Below are 22,656 nucleotides of genomic sequence, written 5' to 3' on the forward strand. Positions count from 1 at the left end.
AACAACACAATAAATGAAATTAAATATACTCTAGATGGGATCAATAGCAGAATAACTGAGGCAGAAGAACGGATAAGTGACCTAGAAGATAAAATAGTAGAAATAACTAGCACAGAGCAGAATAAAGAAAAAAGTATGAAAAGAATTTAGGATAGTCTCAGAGACCTCTGGGACAACATTAAACACACCAACATTTGAATTATAGGGGTCCCAGAAGAAGAAGAATAAAAGAAAGGAACTGAGAAAACATTTGAACAGATTATAGTTGAAAACGTCCCTAATATGGGAAAGGAAATAGTCAATCAAGTCCAGGAAGCACAGAGTCCCATACAGGATAAATCCAAGGAGAAACACACCAACACACATATTAATCAAACTATCAAAAATTAAATAGAAAAGGAAAAATATGAAAAGCAGCAAGGGAAAAACAACAAATAACACACAAGGAAATCCCCATAAGGTTAACAGCTGATCTTTCCATAGAAACTCTGCAAGCCAGAAGGGAGTGGCAGAACATATTTAAAGTGATGAAAGGGAAAAACCTACAACCAAGAGTACTCTACCCAGCAAGGATCTCATTCAGATTCGATGGAGAAATTAAAACCTTTACAAGCGAGCAAAAGCTAAGAGAATTTAGCACCACCAAACCAGCTTTACGACAAATGCTAAAGGAATTTCTCCAGGCAGGAAACACAAGAGAAGGAAAAGACCTACAATAACAAACCCCAAACAATTAAGAAAATGGTAATAGGAACATACATATCGATAACTACCTTAAATGTAAATGGTTTAAATGCTCCAACCAAAAGACATAGACTGGCTGAATGGATACAGAAACAAAACCCGTATATATGTTGTCTACAAGAGACCCACTTCAGACCCAGGGACACATACAGACTGAAAGTGAGGGGATGGTAAAAGATATTCCATGCAAATGGAAATCAAAAGAAAGCTGGAGTAGCAATTCTCATATCAGACAAAATAGACTTTAAAACAAAGCCTATTAAAAGAGACAAGGATACTACATAATGATCAAGGGAATCAATACAAGAAGATGTAACAATTGTAAATCTTTTTGCACCCAACATAGGAGCACCTCAATACATAAGGCAAATGCTAACAGCCATAAAAGGGGAAATCGATAGGAACACAATCATAGTAGGGGACTCTAACACCCCACTTTCACCAATGGACAGATCATCCAAAATGAAAATAAATAAGGAAACACAAGCTTTAAATGATACATTAAACAAGATGGACTTAATTGATATTTATAGGACATTCCATCCCAAACTAACAGAATACACTTTCTTCTCAAGTGCTCATGGAACATTCTCCAGGATAGATCATATCTTGGGTCACAAATCAAGCCTTGGTAAATTTAAGAAAATTGAAATTGTATCAAGTATCTTTTCTGACCACAACACTATGAGACTAGATATCAATTACAGGAAAATATCTGTAAAAAAAATACAGACACATGGAGGCTAAACAGTACACTACTAAATAACCAAGAGATCACTGAAGAAATCAAAGAGGAAATCAAACAATACCTAGAAACAAATGACAATAAAAACATGATGACTCAAAACCTATGGGATGCAGCAAAACCAGTTCTAAGAGGGAATTTTATAGCAATACACTCCTCCCTCAAGAAACAACAAACATCTCAAATAAAAAACCTAACCTTACACCTAAAGCAATTAGAGAAAGAGGAACAAAAAAACCCCAAAGTTAGCAGAAGGAAAGAAATCATAAAGATCAGATGAGAAATAAATGAAAAAGAAAGGAAGGAAACTATAGCAAAGATCAATAAAACTAAAAGCTGGTTCTTTGAGAAGATAAACAAAATTGATAAACCATTAGCCAGACTCTTCAAGAAAAAAAGGGAGAAAACTCAAATCAATGGAATTAGAAATGAAATAGGGGAAGTAACAACAGACACTGCAGAAATATAAAGGATCATGAGAGATTACTACAAGCAAATATATGCCAATAAAATGGACAACCTGGAAGAAATGGACAAATTCTTAGAAAAGCACAACCTTCCAAGACTGAACCAGGAAGAAATAGAAAATATAAACAGACCAATCACAAGTACTGAAATTGACACTGTGATTAAAAATCTTCCAACAAACAAAAGCCCAGGACCAGATGGCTTCACAGGTGAATTCTATAAAACATTGAGAGAAAAGTTAACACCTATCCTTCTCAAACTCTTCCAAAATATAGCACAGGGAGGAACACTCCCAAACTCATTCTATGAGGCCACCATCACCCTGATACCAAAACCAGACAAAGATGTCACAAAGAAAGAAAACTACAGGCCGATATCACTGATGAACATAGATGCAAAAATCCTCAACAAAATACTAGCAAACAGAATCCAACAGCACATTAAAAGGATCATACACCATGCTCAAGTGGGGTTTATCCCAGCAATGCAAGGAGTCTTCAATATATGCAAATCAATCAATATGATAAATGATATTAAGAAACTGAAGGATAAAAACCATATGATCATCTCAATAGATGCAGAAAAAGATCTGACAAAATTCAACACCTATTTATGATAAAAACCCTCCAGAAAGTAGGCACAGGCATTACCTCAACATAATAAAGGCCATATATGACAAACTCACAGCCAGCATTGTTCTCAATGGTGAAAAACTGAAACCATTTCCTCTAAGATCAGGAAGAAGACAAGGTTGTCCACTCTCACCACTATTATTCAACATAGTTTTGGAAGTTTTAGCCACAGCAATCAGAGAAGAAAAAGAAATGAAAGGAATCCAAATCAGATAAGAAGAAGTAAAGCTGTCACTGTTTGCAGATGACATGATACTATACGTAAAGAATCCTAAAGATGCTATCAGAAAACTCCTAGAGCTAATCAATGAATTTGGTAAAGTAGCAGGATACAAAATTAATGCACAGAAATCTCTTGCATTCCTATACACTAAAGATGAAAAATCTGAAAGAGAAATTAAGGAAATACTCCCATTTACCATTGCAACAAAAAGGAATAAAATACCTAGAAATAAACCTACCTAAGGAGACAAAAGACCTGTACGCAGAAAACTATAAGACACTGATGAAAGAAATTAAAGATGATACACATAGATGGAGAGATATACCATGTTCTTGGATTGGAAGAATCAATATTGTGAATATGACTCTACTACTCAAAGCAATCGACAGATTAAATGCAATCCCTATCAAACTACCAATGACATTTTTTACAGAACTAGAACAAAAAATTTCACAATTTGTATGGAAACACAAAAGACCCAAATAGCCAAAGCAATCTTGAGAAAGAAAAACAGAGCTAGAGGAATCAGACTCCCTGACTTCAGAGTATACTACAAAGCTACAGTAATCAAGACAGTATGGTACTGGCTCCAAAACAGAAATATAGATCAATATAACAGGATAAAAAGCCCAGAGATAAACCTATGCACATATGGTCACCTTATTTTTAATAAAGGAGGCAAGAATATATAATGGAGAAAAGACAGCCTCTTCAATAAGCGGTGCTGGGAAAACTGGATAGCTACATGTAAACCGATGAAATTAGAACACTCCCTAACATCATGCACAAAAATAAATTCAGAATGGATTAAAGACCTAAATGTAAGGCCAGACACTATAAAACTCTTAGAGGAAAACACAGGCAGAACACTCTATGACAGAAATCACAGCAAGATCCTTTTTTGACCCATGGAAATAAAATAAAAAATAAACAAATGGGACCTAATGAAACTTGAAAGCTTTTGCACAGCAAAGGAAAACATAAGACGAAAAGATAACCCTCAGAATCGGAGAAAACATTTTCAAATGAAGCAACTGACAAAGGATTAATCCCCAAATTTTACATGCAGCTCAATATCATAAAAAGAAGCAACCCATCCAAAAATGGGCAGAAGACCTAAACAGACATTTCTCCAAAGAAGATATACAGATTGCCAACAAACACATGAAAGAATGCTTAACATCACTAATCATTAGAGAAATGCAAATCAAAACTACAATGAGGTATCATCTCACACCAGTAAGAATGGCCATCCTCAAAAAATCTACAAAGAACAAATGCTGTAGAGGATGTGGAGAAAAGGGGACCCTCTTGCACTGTGGGTGGGAATGTAAATTGATAGAGCCACTATGGAGAACAGTATGGAGGTTCCTTAAAAAACTAAAAATAGAACTAGCAGATGACCCAGCAATCCCACTACTGGGCATATACCCTGAGAAAACCATAATTGAAAAAGAGTTATGTACCACAATGTTCATTGCAGCACTATTTACAATAGCCAGGACATGGAAGCAACCTAAGTGTCCATCAACAGATGAATGGATAAAGAAGATGTGGCACATATATACAATGGAATACTACTCAACCATAAAAAGTAACGCAATTGAGTTATTTGTAGTGAGGTGAATGGACGTAGAGTCTGTCATACAGAGTGAAGTAAGTCAGAAAGAGAAAAACAAATACCGTATGCTAACACGTATATATGGAATCTAAAAAAAAAAAAAAGGGTTCTGAAGAACCTAAGGGCAGGACAGGAATAAAGATGAAGATGTAGAGAATGGACTAGAGGACACGGGGAGGGGGAAGGGTAAGCTGGGACGAAGTGAGAGAGTAGCATTGATACATATATATATACTTCCAAATGTAAAATAGATAGCTAGTGGGAAGCAGCTGCGTAGCACAGGGAGATCAGCTCAGTGTTTTGTGACCACCTAGAGGGGTGGGATAGCAAGGGTAGGAGGGAGATGCAAGAGGGAGGAGATATGGGGATATATGTATATATATAGCTGATTCACTTTGTTATAAAGCAGAAACTAACATACCATTGTAAAGCAATTATACTCCAATAAAGATGTTAAAAAAAGTCAAAAAAATAAAAATAGAAACAACAGGGGCTTCCCTGGTGGCGCAGTGGTTGGGAGTCCGCCTGCCGATGCAGGGGACACGGGTTCTTGCCCCAGTCCGGGAGGATCGCACATGCCGCGGAGCAGCTGGGCCCGTGAGCCATGGCCGCTGAGCCTGCGGGTCCGGAGCCTGTGCTTCGCAACGCAAGAGGCCACAACAGTGAGAGGCCCGCGTACCGCAAAAAAAAAAAGAAAAGAAAAGAAAAAAAAAGAAACAACACAACTTAAATAAATAAATAAATGTCTGACTCACGTTTCCGTGGTTTAACTTGGCTAGATGTTGTCCCGCTAACCTACTTCTGCCCTCATTTGTTTTCAGTGATATAAAAATTGGGGCGTGAAGACCTCATTCAGAGGACTTTTAGGCAGAGGAAGAAAATAAGAGAACCCTGGAAGCCATTTCTGGAAATAACAATGTTTTTCTAATCCCCTTGGTTTTCTTTAAACTCTGAACAGTTTAACATATCTAATCACAACACAGAGAATTGTGGTTTTCACAAATGGTCGGTTTTATTAACAAATGAGCAGGTGTAATCCCACCTGGATCCTTCTGGAACACAGTGGACCACGCATGCGTACAAATAAAGGAAGTAGCATGATACCATGGCTCTCAGCGGCAGCCGCTCGTTAGAATCACCTGGGTAGCTTTTAAAAACTGTGGTACCTGGGTCTATCCTGAGAGATTCTGAGCAAACAGGTATGGGGAGGGTCCCGGCACAGTTTTGCATAGCTCTCAGGTGATTCCAGTGTGAGCTGGGCTGAGAAGCTTGGTCTGGTAATAAGGGAGAGCAAGAGGATTCTAGAGGTTTCTGGGGGTTTCTGGAGGTAGACACATGGCCACTGTGTGCTGGCTTTGCCGTTCTCCTCACTGTGTAAACTGGGGTGACTTACTTGACCTCTCTGAGGCTCAGTTTTCTTGGACAATGGGATCAATAATAGCTATTGTGCAGGGCTGTTGTGTAGATCCAATGAGATAATAAGGCAACCCATGTGCTTGATGCAGTGCCTGGCACGTAGTAGGTGCCATAGGACTGACAGACCCTTTTCCTTTTAATGTTTCAAAGTGGTTTTATATCTACTTTCTTATTCAATCATCACCTCAACCTTGTGATATGGGAGAAAAATACAGGCTAGCCATTTTGGACGTCTACATGTCTGGCTGATTTCTAATTTCAATATCATTTTACACTCAAAGTAATTTCGTAGCCTCCCTAACCTCTGGAGGGCCTCAGGGCCCAGTGCTCGGAGCCCTTTTCTCCTCTGTCTACCCATTCTTTAGTGATCCCATGGAGCCTGATAGCTTAAACTAACATCTATATGCTGAAAATTCCAGCCTAGACCAGAATTCTAGACTCAAAGACAACTCTTCTCTGGATGTCGAAAAGACATCTCAAACTTAACATGTTCAAGATGGAACTCTGGGTCTGCCCCACATCCCTCTTCCACCAGTAAAATCTGTTTCTCATCCAGTCTAGTAAATGGTAACTCCATCCTTCCAGCCCCTCAGGCCAAACACCTTGGAATCGCCTTTCATTCCTCCTTCTTTTACATACAAATCCAATTCGTCAGCAAATCCCAGTAGTTCTGCGTTCAAAATACAACCAGGATCCAACGCTTCTCACCACTCCACTATTACCTTTAACCACACCACCCCAGCTTTCGTCTGGATTAAAGGCTCTTAACTGGCTCTCCTGTTTCTCCCTGCTGCACCCTTCCCCCAGCCAGACCCAGTCCTTTTTCAACATAGCAGCCAAAGTGGGAGCTGAATCTTTTGACTTGTTCACTCAGTCCCCTCACGGCTTCCCCTCTCCTTCTGCATAGCAGGCAAGTCCTCACAGCAGGTGGATAAGGTCTCACACAGTATCACCGGCACTCTCCCGTGACCTTTTACCACGCCTCCTAGAACTCTCTTCTCACCCCTTCTGCTCCCTGAACACTGGCCCCTTCCTCTTTCTCCAACTTGCCGAGCACACCGTGGCCTCGCGTCCTTTGCCCTCGCTGTTCCCCCTGGTGGGAGCCTCCTTCCTCTCTATATCACGTGGCTTGCTCCCTCTTCCCTACAGGTCTTTGACCCAAAGCTCCCTTTAAGCCTAAAATGTCCCCACCTCCCTCTGGCCCTCCTTATTCTCCTTTCTGGTTTTCTTTTTCTCCACACACTTCCCATCATCTGATGTGCAATATGTCTGAGTGTTTGTCTGTTGGACCCACTAGAAAGGAAGCTGGATAAGGGGGAGCGCTTTTTCGTGTTTTGCTCACTGCTGTGCCACCCTAGGGCTTAGGACAGTGCCTGGTGCATAGTAGGCATGAAATAAACACTTGTTGGATGAACGCATGAATTGAGCAAATGATGTTGGCAAAGCATCTTTCCATTGGCACCGTTTATTCCTGCACATTTCTGCACTCGCTGTCAGTTGCAGAGGAGTTGGTTTTCATTATTATTAATATTTAGAAAGCTTGCTCTAGCAGTACTAGAGTACAGTAGTAGTACTAGCACAGAGAGTAACTAGTACGTAGAGCAAACCTGAAGCAAAGGCAGCTATGGGAAGTGTCACTGCTCCAAAACCATGAGCGTGCTCAGCTTCAGGAGGTGACATTCCAAATGAGCTGGCTTCCTGGGGCCCAGGAATCTTTTGAGTTATGTCCAATTTTAAATTTATTTATTTATTTATTTATTTATTTTGGCTGCATTGGGTCTTTCTTGCTGCATGTGGGCTTTCTCTAGTTGTGGCGAGCATAGGCTACTCTTCATTGCGGTGCACGGGCTTCTCATTGCGGTGGCTTCTCTTGTTGCGGAGCACAGGCCCTAGGTGCTTGGTCTTCAGTAGTTGTGGCTCGTGGGCTCTAGAGCGCAGGCTCAGTAGTTGTGGTGCACGGGCTCAGTTGCTCCGTGGCACGTGGGATCTTCCCGGACCAGGGCTCGAACTTGTGTCCCCTGCATTGGCAGGCGGATTATTAACCACTGCGCCACCAGGGAAGCCCTATGTCCAATTTTATATCTCCTCCTGCCTCCAGGGTAATTTGTCAAAAACCTACTGCATCCCGCATGGCTTTAAAAAATGGGCCGCTAACTTTAATACCTGGCTGGAATTGTTTGGATAGGTCTATAGACGGGGACAAGGAGGCAGTGGGTGTCACCTCATTCTGCAGCCATGGAGTCCTTTATTCTTTATTGTAAAGAAGCATCGAGCTGGCTGTCATCAAATCCATGCAAACTGGTTTATAGTGTCTGGTTCAATTAAGGGAATTTCTGGGAAGAGTTATGACCAAATAAATAATGTGAGAGATGCAACTCTGAAACAATAATTGTTATTCATCAATCTCTGTTTGCAAGTAGAGATGGAGAGAGAGAAACTTCAAGTGAAGGAGCTCTCTTGGGTGAGATCCTTCACTTCAAACACAGTAAACAACTGTTGTTCTGTGATACACATTTTAGTACCGCTAGAGGCAACCTTTCTAAATATTAATAATAATAAACAATCCCCTCCGCAACTGACAGCAGGTGCAGGGATGAACAGAGAGCCCTGGGAGACGGGCTGTGGTCGGCCCTCCTGGATGTGGCGAAGGCCTCCTCAGAAAGGACAAGCTCCAGGACAACAGAATGTGGTCCCCTCACTTCCTGTTTTCAGAAGCACGGAGTGCATATGGCTTCGGGCATGTGAGTTGATTATTAACATGTAAAATGAATCTCTTTAGAGCTCCTTTTAACTATGACACGGTGGTTTTTATTTTGAAAGAAATATGAAACTGCGGAATTAAAAGCTTCCACCACTAACAATTGACATTAAGAGACGCACAGGGGTAAGGATTCGGTGTATAGTTTGAGGTGCCGCTGTATAATACGTGGGATTTTTTTTTTTTTTTTTGGCGGTACACTGGCCTCTCACTGTTGTGGCCTCTCCCGTTGCGGAGCACAGGCTTCGGACGCACAGGCTTAGCGGCCACGGCTCACAGGCCTAGCCGCTCCGCGGCATGTGGGAACTTCCCGGACCGGGGCACGAACCCGTGTCCCCTCCATCGGCAGGCGGACTCTCAACCACTGCGCCACCAGGGAAGCCCTATGTGGGATTTTTTGTCTCCTTGCCATTGAGCTGTAGGGTAACAACGGCGAGTGAGCTCGGCTGCAGTGAAGCTGCCGCATGTAAGCCTTGGCCGCTCTTGTTCCTGCTCCAATCCTGAGACGGAGAGAACAGCAGACGACGCACCACTGGAGCTATTTCTAGAGGACTGGGTGGTGTGATGGAAAGGACTTGAGCTTTGACGTCAGAGACCTGATTTTCAGTCCTGACAGTGCTACCCACCAGCTACGTGATTGGGTGACCTGACCCGAATACCCTGTTTCCACATCTGCTCAAAATGAGGTTAAAATAACTATCTCAAGTGGTAGTTGGAGGTTTCAGTGAGACAGTGCATGTCAAGTACCCAGTACAGTGCCTGGCATAAAGTCAGCATCTCCAAAATGATAGCTATTATTATTATTATGAATAGCATTATGAATCAGTATTGCAGGGTTCAAATTCGGTAGTCTACAGGACTGAGCAGGGAAGGGGTTTGTCACTGAAATCATCTAGGATGAGGTCGGAAGCATTCCTAAAATTCTTGAGAATGGGGACTGCTGAGGACCGCCACGGGAACGGAAACATCTACCTCGGACGCCACGCAAACCTCCCTTGGCCTCCATCTGTTACAACTTCTTGCTAAGTGCTTATGATTCTATCTGGCCTGCTGTCCCTTTCGGAGCACTGACTTCTGCAAAGCGTGATTCTATTTTGTGTGTTGTTGATTTTTTTTAAATCTTTCTACAGTATCAATTACACTGAGACTTTTGGGGAAAATCATATATATTTCCTTTCATAATGGGTTTTTTAAAAGGATAACTTGCAAATAGTAAGGCATTCTGAAATTGTTTTTAAATATGCTTAAATTCGACTGTCAGCTTGCCAGGAAGACATGGTCTTAAAGGAAGAAAGCCCCCTCTTTTGGAGTGAGTGCTTGGTATGATGGGCATGAAATGGATGGTTTTCTTTTGCTCGGGTTATACCTCGTGAAATACTGGCACACTTCCACATCCAAGCACGGTGGTTTAACCAGACTGGTAAAAAAAGGACTCAAGAGAACGTCTGAAGGCAAAAAATCAGTACAGGTTTTTATCCTTCCTAGACATGACCATGAGGCCATGGAATGAAGTGAGTGATTGCTAGAAATCAGAGTCCAGGCCTACTGAGTCTTTAAAAAAAATGTTTGTTGTTTACCTTTTTATAGTACTTAGTGGTGTGTCGTAAGCCTCTAAGCATCTCATTTTGGCTAATGGTGAGATAAAAAAGTATCTAAAAGTGGGGCGCACCATGGCTAGGCTAAAGTTAAAAAAAAAAACAAAAAAAAGAAAACCAGCAACCGTGGTTGGTACAAACTGGTTCCCACCATCGTCACTAAGCGCCTATACAAAGTTTGAGCGAATGCTCTGCTAGGTCAAATGCTCGCCTAAGAACCTGAGTGGGTGAGCTAGGTTCTCTGGAAGCTGAGAGGTGATTATGGATGGATGTAATATGGTGGCTCTTACACTTTTGTGTGCATAATACCCTTTTTTTGCGATGTGTTACAATCAGGCTCCAGGGTCTTATTCTTAAAAATTCTGAATCAGTAGGCCTCAGATGAGGCCCCGTAACATTTTTTTTTGGAAGCAATTTGCTATATTTTTAAGGGCCACCCTTTGAGAAATGCTGATCTTAGGCTGTCCCTCTGAACGACTCAAGATTCTAAAGCTAACACTTAAGTCTTTCAAAATCAGAAAATTATTGAATGTTAGAACCAGAAGGATCCCAGAGATCATCTAGCCTAGACTTTTCATGTTAGCAACCAAGGGCTGATACAAGAACCTGGGTTTCACAGCATAGGACCTTCCCCAGAACTCTCATTACAGCTCGGCACAGTGGCTAAGAGTCAGACTTCTGGCTTTGCCACTTGGGGTCATGTGACTTGGGCAAGTTGTTTATCACTCTGGACCTCACCTCCCTTGCGGGGGTGACTGTGGTAGTGAGGTGAGCTGGTGCATGGAAAGAACTGTTGGAACGTGACCTGTACCAGGCTGGTCATGCATAAGCTCCAGATTCTTCCAGCAGATAGAGTACAGTGGCTGAAGAAATTTGAAGGGTAGGTGAAAATTACCTGTACTCCCCACTCCCAGCACCTTGCCAGCAGCTTTGAATGAAAGCAAGCTGCCACAGGTACAGGTATTTTTAGGTTAACACATATTAGCAGTAAAAGTGTCAACTAAAGTCCCAGCTCTGACTTTGCCAGGGCTCTCACTAAGCACCTTGCACGAGAGGGTCTCTCAGAGCAGGATCCAGTAACCCTTACGGTCAGCCTCAGGTGACTACAGGGCCTCCGGACAGAGGCTGAGCACAAAACTGGTAGGGATCAGGCCTTCAGCACAGCCCTGGGGATTGCATATTCAGGACATGGGATTTGCTAGATTCTTCTAGCAAGTGGGAAGTGTGTCTCGAAAGTTTAAAGGCAGGCTACATATCAATGAGGGTCCATTTATTACATTTATCATGCAAGGCAACAAGTCAGTAATTTCATCAATAAAAGCCTATTTCTGGGCTTCCCTGGTGGCGCAGTGGTTGAGAGTCCGCCTGCCGATGCAGGGGACGCGTGCTCGTGCCCCGGTCCAGGAAGATCCCATATGCCGCGGAGAGGCTGGGTCCGTGAGCCATGGCCGCTGAGCCTGCACGTCCGGAGCCTGTGCTCCGCAACGGGAGAGGCCACAACAGTGAGAGGCCTGCATACCGCAAAAAACCTATTTCTGAATTCATTATGCTAATTAGTAAAGTCTCTGGTTGATCGAGATATAGATAACAAAAGCATCTGTTGTAGCTGCCTGTGGAGTATTTTCTTTTTGATAAAATAATAGCTGAACACTCCAGTGAGAATTTTCCATGAGAACAGTGGGCTGTCCTGGGCGCTGAGGTCTACACTAACCATCAGCATAAAATATTTTCCAGTAAATTACTTCTTGTAACAAGCACTTAGCCTATTAAGTACCCAATTAATCTCCATTGTTATTATTATTATTACTAATTGAAAACATGTTGACTAGAGAAACAATTTAAAAAGTAAATCAACAAAAGGTATAGAAACTCTATCATACAAGCTGGATTAATAAAATCTAAATGGAGGTGACCTGACTGCACTTCTAGAATTATTCCAAGTCTTAAATTAGGTCTGGTTCTTACATGGTATCAGAAATTTCGGTTAAAGTTTCGTGAAAAACGGACAGCAGTAGCCGAAGCCTACACGGTAACTATTTGAGAAAGGGGGTAAAATTTCACCAAGCGAGACTTGAAGTAGTATTTTTCAGACCTTGGATCACGACCCATTAATGAGTTGCTGAATCAATGTAATGGGTTTTGATCTAGCACTTGGCTAGAAGATGGAATGTATCACGAGAAGTAAGAGTGAATGTTGTTTTGTCAAGCTTTTACACACACGCAAATGTTTTCTGGATCACACTGTAAAAGGTATTTCTAACTGCAGGTTGTGGTTAAAAATGTCTGACAGTCCCCGGCACAGGAAACGTGGAGAAGGAGCAGAAATGAGCGAGCACCAGGGCATTGGTCCTGGTGAACACCGCACACTGCGAACACCTCCCGCAGTATCGTTCAGAAGAATGGTACCTGAGCATCAGGCTAGGAAATCCTCAAAGAGGTTTTAATGTCTTTCATTTGATACTTACACAGAACCTGGGGACTTTCTAAATTTTTATTACGAAGCCTGGATATGCTAGTGATGAAGTTCAGACACCAAATTCAGAATCAAAAATTCAAAACAAAGTAATCTGCAAAGCTCCAAACATAAGTGTATCACTTTGTTTGAGAACTTGCATCTCTCTCTTTCTTTATGTGGATCAGAAAACAGTACAAAAGGACAGACACTACCCAACTCGTTTTCACTATGGTGGTAAATCCTACTGGGTCTTTAATTTCAGTGGCATCTTTAAGACTCTGTCAGATGCCAGATGAATGGATAAAGAAGAGGTATACATATATACAATGGAATATTACTCAGCCATAAAAAAGAATGAAATAATGCCATGTGCAGCAACATGGATGACCCTGGAGATTATCATACTAAGTGAAGTAAGTCAGACAGAGAAAGACAAACACCATATGATATCACTTATTTGTGGAATCTAAAATATGATATAAATGAACTTGTTTACAAAACAGAAACAGACACACAGACACAGAAAACAATCTTATGGTTACCAAAGGGGAAGTGGGGGAGGAAAGGATAAATTAGGAGTATGGGGTTAACAGATACACACTACTATACATAAAACAGATAAACAACAAGGATCTACGATATAGCACAGGAAACTATATTCAGTATCTTGTAATAACCTATAATGGAAAAGAATCTGAAAAAGAATATATGTATATATATATTGAGTCACTTTGCTGTACACCTGAAACTAACACAACATTGTAAATCAACTATACTTCATTTTAAAAAAAAATCTGTCAGGTGGTAGAGGACCCCATACTGTCTTTCCTTACAGAACTGAAACGCCAAGAGCAAACTGCAGGACAAAAAATATACTTACGCTTATGCCTCAGAGACAAACTTCTATTTTCTGTCTTTACCCAGGACTTCGATTTCTACTGTGATAGTTTGTTGTTAAACAGCATTATGGTTCTCAGTTTGCAAGAACAGAGTGCAGACACTGATGCCCCTGAAAGGTAAGGGCTGGCCCATCAAGACGCACTTTAACTACAATATAACCTTTTGTTAATAAAGAAAATACAAGGACTGTGTGCCAGTTTATGACAGGCCATAAGGAATACATACATATGGCCACAATTACAGATAGTGAAGATTTTTAAACTGTCTTATAACTAGCAATGGAATCAGAAGTCATTTTCTTTTTTTAAACAATCAATAAAATGATTCAAACCCACACTGAGAGTGTACACTGAGAACACTCAGAATCAGTCTAGCACTTCTGGGTCTTCAAAGAGCTTTCACATCCTATTGTCCAATGCAGCTCTGGAAGCAGGAGACCTGGAATCTAGTCTCTGTTAGTTATATGCCCTGGCATAAATTTTTAGAATTTTTTCTACGCTTCACTTCTTTGTATGAAAAATAAGATAATAATTACTGATTTGCTAATATTCAAGGTTATTTAGGTAACAAGAGTTAAGGGGTTAAAGGCTTTAAAAAAGTGCTTCTCAACTGTAGGGCAGTTTCATCAAGATAATAGTTTTTATGTGCCAAATAGAATTGCAGAGAAGCTTTAGGGGGAAAGAAAAACAGAAATGCAAACTTTCCTATTTCAATTCCATTTCCTCTGGAGAAAATAACCCAGATGTTATTAAATGATCTTTTCAGCCCAAGCTGCAGGGTAATCCTTTAGCACTCTTGAAAAGCTTCCAAGTAAAATTGAAAATGAGATCCTTTTCAGAGTTTGTGTCTCCTATGAAACTCTTTGGAGACTATGAAGATAATTTTTAGCCTCTTTAGGAAGATGTAACAGTCATATTTCCTTTCTTGTAATATTGTAACATTATTTACATAGCTGTTCCTTTCAAGAACTCTTTTCCTTTTCACACATAGCAGGGAAACTGTTACCTTATAGAATGGTGGTAATATCAGTCACTGAGCAAAAGACTCATAGGAACTTAAAACTGGAAGGGATCTCAAGTATCATCTCTTCCATCTTCTCATTTTACAGATTTGGAAATTGAGGCAGATAGCAGTTAAGTGATTTGTTCAGCTTTTGGTGAGAGAACTGCAACTTGAATCCCAACTAGCATCAGGTATGTATTCTTTCCACTCTTTCAAACAGAATCCTATGTCTATCAAAAAGCTATATGCTTTTTGCTTAACGCATAGTTTCTTATCACAGCTCAGCTGTGTAACTGCAAGCGTAGACTCATAATGAAGTTCAGTGTGAGGAAAAGATGCCTTGACTGGTCTTTGTACACAAATGTCTATAAATGGTAAGACCCACAGTGGACTTTTAATACACATTGATCACGACACTCTATTTAAAACTTAAAGAGCATTCTTTCAATTCAGAAAAGCTTTTGGAAACAAACAACTGGTCTCACAACTGATTGCCAGTTGTCAGTTGACATGCTCTAGGAGTATACGCTTTCATTTTGCCATTTGGAAACATGAAAAACTAATATAAACATACACTCACTTAAGGATCTCAAACATCCTTAAACATTCTCTTTCTAGGAATAGTGAGAAAGCTTTCTATATATATTAGAACTCTAGATACCAAAGTGATTTGAACACTCAAGAGAAAAAGATAAATAAAATAAAAGTAAAATACTAATTCCACAGGGTCCCTCGGATCGAATTTCTTTTGTGATGAGCTCTATTGACTGAGTGAGCACTGAACCATTGGTAACTAGGGTGCAAGCTGTTCTCCCACCTCTGCTATGTAAAGTATCTTCTCATCATTATACAAAAATCACCATCAAACTAGAAAACAATTTGGGAGAGTTCATGGCTTTTGGAGCAACCCACAGCCAGTGATGCTGTCTTGACAAAATATAATTATCTCCAACCCTGAGGTGCAACTACAGGAGAGCAGCAAACAAGCCCTGTAGTATTGTTTCAGATGAAGCACAGTGAAAGCTCTGCACTTCCTCCAGGCCTCCGCTTTCTTCCTGAACGAACTCCAGGGAATGGCATCATGTCAGGCTTTCCAGATGGATTATGTGAAGCCATAGCTCAATGTCATTTTCAATAGGAAGCCTCATAATTAAAGGTCAAATAGTCACTTCATCTGCAATCAATCAGTAGAAAAAGTACTAATACGAAAAACTAATCTATCAATGGCAAATGCACTAATAAAAGCAATGAATCAAATTCAGCATGTGTGTAGATGCAAGTACATTGAAGAGACTGAGACAGGGCAAAAGCAAGAACAAAAAAATAAATTTCAAGTGTATGTACAAGAGAACTTTCAGAAGGCTTCTCATAGCCAGAGTTTTCATCTTCGGTTCATTAGTTACCTGGGTATCACCGGGCCTGCAATAATTTATTCTGAAATACAAATACTGGATATAATAATAAAAAATGTTATTTCATAGGGCTTTCTTAATGTATTCTATTTGAGATGTTATGTGTGTGTGTGTGTGTTTAAAATCACTAGAAGAAATATTTTGACAGTGATCACAAAAGGGATAGATATATTTTCTACATGCCAAATAGATGCATTTTAATCTGTTGTATTTCATCTTGAAGTAAGAGCAATATAACTCTGAGTGATATTACCTGAAATTTGCCCCCTGCTTTCTGGAATATGAATTCTTCACACTTATTGTGATGTTCTTTCATTGCTATGCAGATGGGAAGTTCCATTAGGATAATTATCGGCCTGTAGCTCAGGTCACTGCCAGGCATATCCTCTGTACCAGAGATGTCAGGTCACCAGTAGAAACATGAATTGGATCTTGTGAAAACTGATACACTAAATTTATAGGGCTTAACAAGTCCATTCAAGCAACAGGACCCAAACACCCCTTGCTGTATGTAGAAATAAGGGTGCTCCTGGGACAAGGGTGATCCGTGCCATCTCACTGAGATAAGGAAGCAGCAAAGAGGTCATTTTTATAAATGCTACCTAGGAGATTGCAGGCAGGAAGCCAGGTCTGATCCCGGCATGATAGAATAGCCTAGCTCGAAGTAAAATTCCCTAATCTAAGAGAGCTACGGAAACAGGCCTGGGGATGTCTCAGTGGAAGAGTCAGGATGAGTATTTAGGTCTTGCAATTCCAAGAAAGCATAGGTCTACCATGTTATGGAAATAACTAAGGATTTACACTACGATGGTTACTTAGATACCACATTAGTATTTTACTGGAGGACCCAAGTATCTATTTCATGGGCGAACATTGCAAAAGCAAAATGCAAAAGCAGAAGTGCAAGTTAACCCAAACATTTTTAGCACAACAGCTACTTTTGATCGACGTTCAGAGCACCTGTTTGCCTGAAAATTAGAAAGCATCAAGGACAGAAGGATATGGCTTTGAGATTAAAAAAATGAAAAGAAAAAAAAAAAGATAGGATGGGTAGGTATTCTGCTTACAGAAAAGAAAAGAATACTGATCACAGTGCAGTATGCTTCTCGGGTAGCATACTTGGGTTCACCACCGCCAGCTCCAAGCACAGGAGAAAATCGTGGAGAAACAAACACAACCCATTTTGGTTGTCCTGACAAAAGCAAATCCTAGGGGTGGGGCAGGTTTGAAAGGCCACTGCAGAAATGCGGAAGCATATGTGGTGCAGCCAGGACCCAGCATCTGCTCTAACGACACAGGCTCATTTGGTCCCTGACTCGTGACCTCTGAGGTGCCTGGCAGCGTCCGCCTCTGGCCTCCCTACCTTTGTAACAGCCCCTTCCTCTTCAAGAGACCTGGAGCACCGGGCATCACATCACAACGACCGCATGCAGGAGGAAGTGCAAGATGATTTCTCTGAGGTCAACAGTTAAACCACACCTGTTACATGAACATCTACGGGACCGGGGTCAGGGGACTGGAACCCTGGGAATGGTAATACTGTCATAACCAATACAGTTAATAATAACTAATAACAGCTGCTGCTTTAAGGGTATGTGTTATGCGCCAGGCAGCACACCGAGCTCTCTAGGTGGGCACTCTCATTTCGTCCACAGCAATCCACACACAGCACAATTACTGAACACATTCTGTCATGTACTGACTTGTATTAGGTACAAGTCCTGTGCTGGGTACTTAACAAATTTTATCTTTAATCTTTACAGCAGCCTTAAGAATTAAGAAAAAGTAAGAAAATGGCTTACAAAGTGAGAAAGCTAAGGTTCAGGGAGCTTAAGTGATTTGTCCAGGATCACAAAATCAGGACTGAAATGTGGCTTCCAAAAAGCTCTTTCAAATTCTATTTGGTGATGATTATAAAGAAAACCTAACAGTCATAATGCAACGTATGGACAGTATATATATATTTTTTTCTTCAAATAAGCTGAACCCCTAGATAGCAATTGCTTCTTTAAGAGTATGTCCAATTTCTAAATCATTTCCCAAACTTTGCAAGACTGAAAATAATTCTATCAGACAAATATGTTTGGGGCTAGTAAAACCATTATGAAATCTCTTTGTTTCCTAGTTTACAGACTGAACTTTAACACGAGCAGACTTAGAGCAATGTCATTCTCTTTAGTCAGTCACACGTCAAAATGTAATGGAATTTTTAAAACTAGTTTCACCACAATGTGCCTACTACCCCAAGGAGTTTGTTAATGATGTATATTTCAATAAAGTTTCTCATTACTTAATGACTTTTAATGACTAAAAACATGGATTCCAGATGTCTTGGACAGGTTATTGGGATAATGTCATTAAACTGGATAAAGCTAAGTAGAAAATAGCACTTTTCTTGATCTATTTTTGTCCATTAAATACGTACTTATTTCATTTTAGGTGCTGATCAGATTGAGTTAATGATAACTGTGTCGTGTTTCTTTATAGAAATAACATTCTGAAACGAACTTCAAACTAATGTCAATATCAAACTAGAGTAATAACATTATTTCCACCTTGCTCCAAGCTTCCAGAAAATATAAGGTGACATTTCCCAGGGGGTCACTCTAGAGCCTTCCAAAACCAAGTTTGTGCTCATTGCACCCCCCGCCCCCAACTACACACCCCCAGACTTTTAACATGAACATTCTACATTGAAAATCTTCGATGAGAATCGAATACGTGATTACAAATAAAGTTAAATCCTACACTATTAAATTTAGGCCCTCAAAAATGGGTTCAATCCAGTGATGGTATTTCAAAGCTATGACCCATCCTCACTTTGCTATTGTTCTTTAGGTCCCAGAGCGGAAAATACCCCCATTCCATTTAATTTGAAGAGTTGTTTGAATTTCAAAATCATAAGATGCAATTATCTGAGGGTAATATTAGGTTGGTTTTTAAGTCTGTGGGTCACTTACCCAATGTGAGGGATTTGTGTGTAGAACAGAACATGACAGCCACAGTGTCTGCTGGTGTGAAACCTGAATTATTCCTAGTGGCAAAAGAAAAAAGTGTTTTACAAATAAAAAGCATATTTAATACATCCTCAATCAAATGTAGTACCTACCTTTGTGCTAACATCCCTTTGATCAGTCCTGGTGACAGAAGTAATTCTATACCCAAACGTACAGAAATGTCCAAATTTCTTTTTAGAGAATAATTTCTGAGTCATTTATCCATGAAAAGGAGACAGTCTTAAAAATGTGTGGTGGAGGTCTTCTAAAATTACATATGTAATCAGCTTGTGGCACAAGACTTTACAAAAATCACGCAGCAAGGAAAGTTAGCTCAGTCACTAGGCTATCACTTGATTTTAACCCAGTGGCTTGAAAAGAGTTAATGTATTTCAAAAAGGCTTCCCTCAAGGAGCAACATATCCCTTTGGCAGCAAACAACGGCCTTTGAGAAATACACGGTATGAACAAAAGTTTAACATCATATGTTTTAGTAAAAATAATAAATTACCAATTTTTATCCGTTACTATGTATCAGGTGTTCCCTTAAGGTCTTTGCATATAAAGACAAAAACCCTATCAGGTAGGCAATACAATATCATTATTTACGGATGAGAAAACTGAGGCACACAGAAGTTATGTAACCTACCCAGGACCCCATAGCTAGGAAGTGACAGAGCCAGGATTTAAATCAAGTCTGGCTCCTGTGCCTGCGCTTAACTGCCATTGTTTTATTGTTATATAATATGTTAAGGATAAAAAAAATCTTGCGTAGTCAAAATCCATTAAATGTTATGGGGATCAGTACTGGTGAATATCATATTCAGATTTCCTATTTTAGATCATAAAGATTTAGAGAACCAGGAACCAAAAAGGTTAGAAATGTAAGTATTATTATTGCATCCTTGATATGTTAGAAACTATTCCTTCCTGCACGATCAGTGTTTGAAGATACAGTGAGTCTGTTCATTACCGCCCTGAACTCAGACAAGAGGGCTAGCAAATGGAAAAATGTTCTAGAACCGGACTGCATGCATATAGTTGTAGATGTAACGATATAACCAATTGTCAAGGATGTCTAAAGAAAGAGACCCCACCGTTTCCCTTAGTAACCTCATCCTTGTATACAACTTTCACTGGGAGAAAAAGCTTCCCTCAGCAGATCCCACATCCTGTTTCTTTGTCATGTACTCACTGGAGGGGAGCAGGACCCTCTCCTCCACCACCTGCTCCTCTGTACATATGTTAAGAGAATATTTAAATTGCCCTTTAGTCTCCTCTCCTTTGAAAAATCATGTAAGCTCATGCTTCCTAACCAGTCTTACCTGCAGCCGTTTTTTTTTTTGTTTTTTTTTAATAACATCTTTCCAAACTGAATTTTTGGTGTCTCACCTCAGTTGAAAGAGAAGGAGGGAGGGAGACAGAGAGAGAGAGAGAGAGAGAAAGAAAGAAAGAGAGAGAGAAAGGGAGAGAGAGTCTCTAGAGAGGATGTTTTGGTTCTGAAGGGGAGGATGATCTCAAGCTTGGCAGGGGGGTAGGGGATGATGATGAAGCCTGTAGAGAACTTCTTGGAGGAAATTACAATTGAGCTAGGCTTTAAAGAACAGGTTTAGACATGCGCAGATGCGGATTTTAGGTAAGGGAGAGCAGAACGGAAGCATGCAAGTGCAGACGGCAGTTGGCAAAGCGCAGACTCTCCAGGCTGACTTGTGTGCAGGGGCACTCGCTCACGTCCAGGAGCGTGGACTCCATAAGATAGGATAAGGGGAACTACTGAAGGACATGGGACAGTAGAATGGCATGGTCAGACCCGTTCTTAAGGAAGAGTAGTCACACAGCCCAGTATAAGGCTAAGTTGATGAGCCCAGGCAGGGAGCAGAAAGCTATGAGGGCCTGAAGAATCACAGTGAGTACAGGAGCTGGTGGTAAGAGACATGAAGATAGAATTAAAAGAACTTGTCAACTGGTAACTTCTACGAAATATTCCCTCCCGACAGCTTAAGAGCACAGGCAGTGCGGGAAACACACTGGAATTTAAATCCAGACCATCCTTTTGCTTAGATATAAAATGGGGATAATACTGTCTGCCTCTTAGGGTCATTGTGAGGATAAATGCCAATGTCTGTTAAGAACTGGGCACATAGCAAGTGTTTAAAAATGCTAGTTTAGGGCTTCCCTGGTGGCGCAGTGGTTGAGAGTCCGCCTGCCGATGCAGGGGACACGGGTTCGTGCCCCGGTCCGGGAAGATCCCACATGCCGCGGAGCAGCTGGGCCCGTGAGCCATGGCCGCTGAGCCTGCGCGTCCGGAGCCTGGGCTCCGCAACGGGAGAGGCCACAACAGTGAGAGGCCCGTGTACCGCAAAAAAAAAAAAAAAAAAGCTAGTTTATACTTTTATTGTTATTGCTGCCTTGAGAGAAGAAGAGAGATTGAAGAGAAATTAGAATCTTTGAGAGAAGTATGAAAGCATTAATGGAAATAAGGAACGGAAGAGGAAGCCCAGTAGGGTCTGGGCAGGAGACCCAGGAGTTGAGGTTTAAGTTTACTGAATTTGCAGTAGTGAAGGGGGCTGTGTTTTCAAGAAATCTGGTGAAGAGAAGAAAAGGGCCATGGAGACGAACCTGTTTATACATAGAAAGTGATGATACAGCAGGTAGAAATAATGGACGAAACCACATCCTCAAAGGGGCCTGAGAGGATGAGACTGAGATTAGCCAGAGAGGAGAGTGTCCTACAGTCTGAGAGTCTGTGAGCTGGAAGCAAAAGAAGACAAGGTGAGTGAAAAATACAGAAAATCTTCAGGTGGAGAATAAGAAAGTGGAGGAAATCTACATCAGAGAGTTTACTTTCTGTGCAAAGCGTGAGGCACTTCATTCATCTACAGAGAAGTCTGAGGGAATACTGAGGCCTGAGAAAAACTTGACATAAGCAGACTGGGGAATATGACCTACGGTCAATTCACAATGAATAAAAAATGTCTCCAGGAATGAATGCCCAGCTATGATTGTGGAACACGTGGCAGAGCCAGCTGGCCTAGTCTGGGGTCTTTCTCCGGCAATGCTCTGGTGTCAATAACACTGCAAAGGCCTTTGAGGGCTTCGGCTGCCCTTGTTTGTAACCAGTTGTTGCTGCATCTGGATTTAGGCAGTTTGGTTTTCTTCCAAGGGAGTCCGGCAGTACACTTCTTCTTTGGTGAACGCTGTTCTGCTTGACCCATTTCTAATGTGTCTAGATCTCTCTGGCCAAGAAAGCTCTGATTTAATCTGGCGCTGGCTGCCATGTTGGAGCAGCATTTCCAGTGTGGCGAAAGAGGATGTTTGCAAGATATGCTTACTTGTCCTCTGCTCCGGGGTAAGGAGACCGAAGGTAAGCCCACACGATGTGGGTTGGAACACTGCCCTAGGGTCCTACTGACACAAAGCCCTTCAGTGGGGAGAGAGAATCAGGACGTAAAGATGGAATGTTTGAGGTTAAAAACAATATTCCACCTAAATAGGGCTGACTTATACTCTATGTCTACAGTAACAGACTGTTCCACATCACAGGTCTTGGAGAAGCCAGCAGAGCACGTGCTCACTTAACCTTCCATCCAAGATAAGGAGGAAGAGGATAAGGATGGTGAGTAACCACAGCAGTAAACATTAAAGAAATTTTTTTCTATCACATATATGTATATATATATATATATATT

General features: G+C 41.0%; 1 protein-coding gene across 2 annotated transcripts in view; it reads right to left on the bottom strand.

Moving 5' to 3' along the window:
- SLC10A7 (solute carrier family 10 member 7) overlaps window positions 1–22,656 on the bottom strand; it is a 252,019-nt gene that overhangs the window by 20,654 nt on the left and 208,709 nt on the right. For both annotated transcript variants that reach the window (XM_029234967.1, XM_029234966.1), the window contains one exon: window positions 18,932–19,005. In XM_029234967.1, coding sequence (XP_029090800.1) covers window positions 18,932–19,005 — 74 coding nt within the window. The remainder of the gene's footprint in view (window positions 1–18,931; window positions 19,006–22,656) is intronic.

This window comes from Monodon monoceros, unplaced genomic scaffold (assembly GCF_005190385.1).
Source record: "Monodon monoceros isolate NGI ecotype Baffin Bay Population unplaced genomic scaffold, NGI_Narwhal_1 Super_Scaffold_20, whole genome shotgun sequence".
Taxonomy (NCBI): Eukaryota; Metazoa; Chordata; class Mammalia; order Artiodactyla; family Monodontidae; genus Monodon; species Monodon monoceros.